This window comes from Perkinsus marinus (genome assembly GCF_000006405.1).
Source record: "Perkinsus marinus ATCC 50983 genomic scaffold scf_1104296948168, whole genome shotgun sequence".
Lineage (NCBI taxonomy): Eukaryota > Perkinsozoa > Perkinsida > Perkinsidae > Perkinsus > Perkinsus marinus.
The window spans coordinates 15063-21411 of NW_003210279.1; the positions used below are offsets into that span (position 1 = coordinate 15063).

Below are 6349 nucleotides of genomic sequence, written 5' to 3' on the forward strand. Positions count from 1 at the left end.
ATATACACCTCTCGTCCAGTACCTGGCTCGGAGGCGTCGAACTTGGGGTTAGTCAACAGGTTGACCGAGAGTAATAGTCCCGAGGAGGTGGGGTGTTCACTCGTTCCTTATCCTCGAATTATTTCAAAGCAGGTTTTCAACGTATCATTAGCGCTAGCTTCGGCCATCGCTGCCAACGGCCCCCTCGGTGTTAGAGCGGCTAAGAGGACTATCCGCAAGAGGCTTGATGAAGTAGGCTTGCATCAGATCATCTGATTCAGATGTCCGGCGTCACTTGAGCCAGTAGCGATGTCGAATTCTCCTCAGGAGTTCCCTACGTGGTTGGAGGCAGCGAGCGCCGAGCGTGCACCTTTGACGTTTACGGAAGACCATCGAGCGGCACTGGATTGGTTCTCTGCGAAGAAGGCTCCACCAGCACCCTTCAAGGGGATGTGATTCATCCTCGTCGCTTACGGTCTTGTTCAGCATCTACGAGTCTGAAAGCCGTTACTGTGGTACGACAGTGCTGATGTCGATCCGAGTTTCCCGTCTCCAATATGGAAAAGATGGAAGGGATGTGCTCACTGGATGATAGAGATTTTTTCACAACTCGAACAACTTTCATTGTTCGTCATGGCTTTGTTATGGCATCTCAGTAGGGAGTGAACAATATTCACTTATTCACAATGGCATTGTTAGGGCGGGAAGAAACTGAACCCCCCCCCCCCCCCCCAAACTTACAGGCTTCAAACATGTTAGATCCGCCCATGTCAACATCAATATTGCCCTAGAGATGCTTGAGCGGTTTTGCATGATGATGAGATTCTTTATGACTAATGATATGACGATGTTATGATGACGCTGTAATAATTTCGGTTCATTCCCAGCACAGAGGGTCAATTAAGCCGCTGAGTGGAAGAACGTCTCTCTCAGCTTCTACTGTGGTATTCAATGCCTTGTCAAGAGACCCTGAGGGGCATGACTGCCGGACCCAGAGACTATCACCCCCCCCCCCCCCCCACGGCGGCTAGTTTGACTGGGTATCGATGGTCATCCCAGTCCAGTCTAACTGGTTTCCACTGGAAACTTTCGAGTGGTCGTCGATGCAACCGGGGGATTGATAACGATCCCGCTCGAATCCAAATCAGCTTCAATGGGGAGCGGGCCCACTGGAGGATCCACAATTACGTTGCTCCAGTCTATCTCACCAATGGTGGAGCCAGCAAGGATTACGATGTCACACTCACACGGTACATTCCTGGGGGAGAGTGACACTACTGAAATGCACAAGGATCGTTCGTACTACGAACTTCGTAGAAGGAATATTAGAGCGACGGTAAATGTTCGAGAATGCATTTTCATGCAGGTAGCTGATATCAATGGATCTGCATGGATGAGGCGCAACATTCTATCCGCACAGGTTTGTCCAGTATCTGGTTAGGCTGGGAGTGAGAACATCCAGGAAGATCAGAGGATGATGACATGAATCGTGGGTCCAATGTCCTTCAGAGACCCCAACGACTGCCATAGTAATCCGTCGCTGATCCGGGGAGATTGAGCAATCGTTAGCATACGTAAATATGGAATTATCTGCATATCCGACCCATTTGAGCGCCCGTTGACCCGCAATGGCCACATAGTAAGGTAGTGTACCATTGTACCGTAGTACGGTAACCGTGCGTACGGAGTTTTGCGCTTAAAGATTAAAACACTGCTGAACTTCTAAGCCTGATGAACTCTACTACATACTCGAGTAAGAGACATCATTGCCTAACAAGGACTCATGGAGAAAAATATTCAGCAGGTTAAGCATTGCGAGTTATCAAGAGTTCCATGGCATCATGTAAGTAGCGATTAGCAGAAAGCTGGAAACTCATCCGAGTACAAACATAGTATGACATTGTGAACGTTCTGAAAAGCATGTGGAAGAGCTGTCTCCCTGACGAGCTCTTTCGACTCTTGGAGCACCTCCCGTAGCGCAAAGACCTGTGGTGAGTGAGAAGACGAATATTTTCCACTGGAAAATTTCCAGTTTCGTACCGATCCAGCGAACGGCACATAATTCGCAGGTGGTGGAGGTGGTGGTGGTGGATTATCCTGAAAAGTTGAAAGCCGGGCAATGGATACGAATGTTATATGAGTGTCACGTTAAGTCACATGCATCAATAGATCTTGAACTTACTTGTATGTCATTGTGCCCCTGCTGATTGTCACCCCTCTGATTATTCTGTCGCCGCTGCTCACCATTATACCTATAAAGAATAAGTACCACGAACAACCTCACAGTTAGCCTCGAAATCCAAAACTAGGCTTCTACTTCATGCGATCACAATCCTGTTGCTGCTGGTCGGTCAGGCCTGTTGGTATAAGTTTGACAAGGTGATACTTGGGGGGCGGGGGACAGAGTCTTCAAGGGCAGAAGACTTCTTCCAGATGGTAAGGCTCTAACCTTCGGATCGGTTCATGAAATCAACCAGCTGCTCAGTGATGTCGGCGTAGCTGATAGAGTCGATATCAGCAACAGGCATCTGAAAAGAATGAACTTAGTCAAGATAAGATCAATTGAGCACACCATTCTCGCCCTTTGTGAAGCAAATGGCAAGGATTATCCTTGAAGGATAAGCGTGTTGATGTGATTTCGAATTGGATACCATCCAAGGGACTGCCATCCTCCACCTCGGCCTCCAAGTTGGAGGCTCCAACAACAACGTCGATGCCCAATGATTACGACGCGGCGCACCAGTGCAACCGCAGGCTTTCTCACCAGGTTGACCGTCAACCGTTGACGAGCATCACAATGGACACCACCACAGCTATTGCCAGATACACCACTACGTAAGATGAAGATCGAAACGGAGTGGTAGATGGCGAAACCGTACGTAGTAGTAGATTCAGTGAAGAGGGGCCGTGGTGGTTGTAGGGGGAGGGCTAGGGGTACAAGAGGATCCCGACTACAGAGAATACAGGTCCTGTCGACCGATATAAACCCACTTCCTTCGGGTTGAATGAATCCGAGGAGATCTCCGTAACTTAAGGGATTTTTCAGCAACAAGGTGGTATCGGTACTAATACGACTAATACAACAAAAAACATTGCCGGTTGCAGCACACGCCAGCAATACAAACCTATCATAACTATACTCTACACCATACCGTTTGCTGTCATTGGAGCGACTAGTCGGCCTCGTGACACGCACCTTGCTACCACCATAACTCTTCATGTGGAGAAAGTACACTAACATCTTTCTCCGTTTGCACTTTCGGCCCATACACTCTTCGGGAACATCGAAGATGTCGATGTTAGGCATGGCCATCGCTTGTTCGATGACCAAGAGTGGATCACTGTGTAATAGTGCCATTTGCCTGAGATATGTAGAATGTTGTACATATTGCTGATGCACACGAGCCATCAGCATAGTCATCGGTAATGACTATGTCCGACATGTAAACACGTGCTCGCATTCAATGCGAGCACAATTTAGGGGATTGTGGAACGACATCACTGTTAGGGGGGGAAATGTTAGGGCGGGAAGAAACTGAACCCCCCCCCCAAACTTACAGGCTTCAAACATGTTAGATCCGCCCATGTCAACATCAATATTGCCTTAGAGATGCTTGAGCGGTTTTGCATGATGATGAGATTCTTTATGACTAATGATATGACGATGTTATGATGACGCTGTAATAATTTCGGTTCATTCCCAGCACAGAGGGTCAATTAAGCCGCTGAGTGGAAGAACGTCTCTCTCAGCTTCTACTGTGGTATTCAATGCCTTGTCAAGAGACCCTGAGGGGCATGACTGCCGGACCCAGAGACTATCACCCTCCCCCCACGGCGGCTAGTTTGACTGGGTATCGATGGTCATCCCAGTCCAGTCTAACTGGTTTCCACTGGAAACTTTCGAGTGGTCGTCGATGCAACCGGGGGATTGATAACGATCCCGCTCGAATCCAAATCAGCTTCAATGGGGAGCGGGCCCACTGGAGGATCCAGAATTACGTTGCTCCAGTCTATCTCACCAATGGTGGAGCCAGCAAGGATTACGATGTCACACTCACACGGTACATTCCTGGGGGAGAGTGACACTACTGAAATGCACAAGGATCGTTCGTACTACGAACTTCGTAGAAGGAATATTAGAGCGACGGTAAATGTTCGAGAATGCATTTTCATGCAGGTAGCTGATATCAATGGATCTGCATGGATGAGGCTGATAGGATTAACGAGGGTTATCGAAACACAACTCGAACTTGAGCCAAGATGGCTACGGACTTCTCGACACTTAGCAAGAACAGATTGCACCGAACTCGCATGTTCGGTTCTAGCTAAAGCATCCGTACGCACGCGCAAGGCCCGTGACAATACCGGTGTCACGCAGGCTGTCCAAAGTCTACCATACTATAAACTTGAAGGTTATAAACTTAAAACGATAATACTCGGTGAAAAAGAGCAAAGCTCATAACACCGATCTATGTTCACAGGCCCAGAAATCAAGAGTCTCGATCTCACCGGGCTCATCATCCCATTCAACGTCAACCCGACCCGAGGCACGCATATCACGCACTGTACCCTTGAACCATCGGCGCACAGGTCGTCGCCGTTGAGGATAAACTACATCATACAGGACTCTAAATCTCATATCAATCAAACTCGGCAACTCGTAGATAATCGGATCAGACGATGATGAGTCAGTCCCATCACGCCCCCCTTGGCGCCCAGGGGATAACGATGGAGAGGGAGAACCAGAAGTATCAGACCGGCGCCACATAACGTCGGATAAACATATAGACTCCGGTGAATCATCGTCCTCAAACTGGATCCAAACATGACCTGGACCACGGGGATCATAGGTAATAACTCCACGACGCCAGGAAGACTGCCGGAAAACCTCGATCCCCATGCCAATGCGAGACACGGACGGAACAGAATCCTCTACCTGAGGATGGGGTACAAGTAGAACCACGTTGTAGGTGTTCTCGGTAGTTAGCAGACCCGATGGAAACCGGACACGCACCCGGCGGTCTGATAGACGCCGGACGACGTGTCCTAAACGGAACGTCATGCCCAACTTCCTTCCGGACATATGTACCAGCACACTGTCACCCGGGCGGAGAGTGACAGTCTCATGAGACGAGGAAGCGCACTTTGAGGTAGCAGACTCGACAGACTTTTTCTTGAGCTCTGACCATAACCAAGAGATGAAACAGTTTCGAAAGGCCCGAATCCTTTGACGAGCAAGGGAGGGAACCGCATCCTCTGCCGCCCAGGCCACGCACGCTCGGTTATCGGAGAGAATTACCACACCCGTGGGTAAACGACACGAATCAGAACCACCCCTATGGTGAGTGAACAGATGTTCCAGGACATTAGCAAGCACCCTCAATCCTGCTAGTAGGGCCATAAGCTCACGCCGATTAGAATGGTACAGACGCTGAGAAGCCGACCAACGGAAGGCATCCGAACATAGAGGGACGGCTTCATTGTTGGCCCCGCTAACAGTCCAGTAGGTCCAAAGCATAACCCAAAGCACATACGGAGGCTAACGTACAGCAGACTCGCGGCTCCCAGGAGCAGAACCAAGTTAGTTAGCCTAATTCGATAGAATGCTTGTTTCGCATCCGCCGTAGATATCATAGGAGGAGATACACATCGAAGACAAGCAATTACCAGGTATGCGTCTGGAGCCTCGCTGGTCGTGGCTGGGAAGCCTTGATTGACTGGCCTACAATCGAGCACCAGACGAGGCTTACGCTGGACCGATGGGCCGACAAGGAATACTGGGATGACTGGAGAAACGGAACAGGGTAACCTTGCCAGCGGCAATTCCTTGCTCCACGGAATCCACCAGTTACGGTCGACGTATTCCCCAATTAGACTAGAGAACCTCTCCTGAAGGTCTGGGGACAGTCGATCATACAATGCCTTGGAGTAATTACGAGAAGGTGGAACCTGGTGGGACTTGAAGCTCGAACAGTCAATCTCAAAGGTGAAAGACTGCTGAACTGTATCCCTCACCTCTACTGGAGCTAAATGACGAAGACGAATGCACAAACTGTCGCTGGGACATTTTTCCAGAGGGTGCCACCCCTCTTCACATAAGGCAATGAGAATGTCCTTCACACGTTCGGACAGCTCCGCTCGTAACTCCAGGGAGAGACCGTCTTCGTCGGCTGCGCACGTGGGTTGAGGACAGATTCCTGGAATACTAATACTCGGGGTAATAATCTCGGTGGCTGATACGTTGTCAGCCTCGAATGAGACATAATTGGGAGGTCCAGTCTTGAGCTGTCCTCGCGGAGATGCACGATAAATACAGATCCCGTTGATCGCAGCGAACTGAGAACCTTTCACCTCCACACCACAGTGAGAT

The 6349-nt window shown here is 49.6% G+C and overlaps 1 protein-coding gene across 1 annotated transcript; it reads left to right on the top strand.

Moving 5' to 3' along the window:
* Pmar_PMAR018983 (hypothetical protein) lies at nucleotides 1–435 on the top strand (the record flags this gene model as incomplete). The annotated part of the gene is made up of 4 exons (XM_002778765.1): nucleotides 1–18; nucleotides 53–87; nucleotides 133–231; nucleotides 307–435. Coding segments are annotated over 4 exons (281 nt in total), but the record flags the coding sequence as incomplete, so codon positions are not given.
* Nucleotides 436–6349: the final 5914 nt, after the last annotated feature.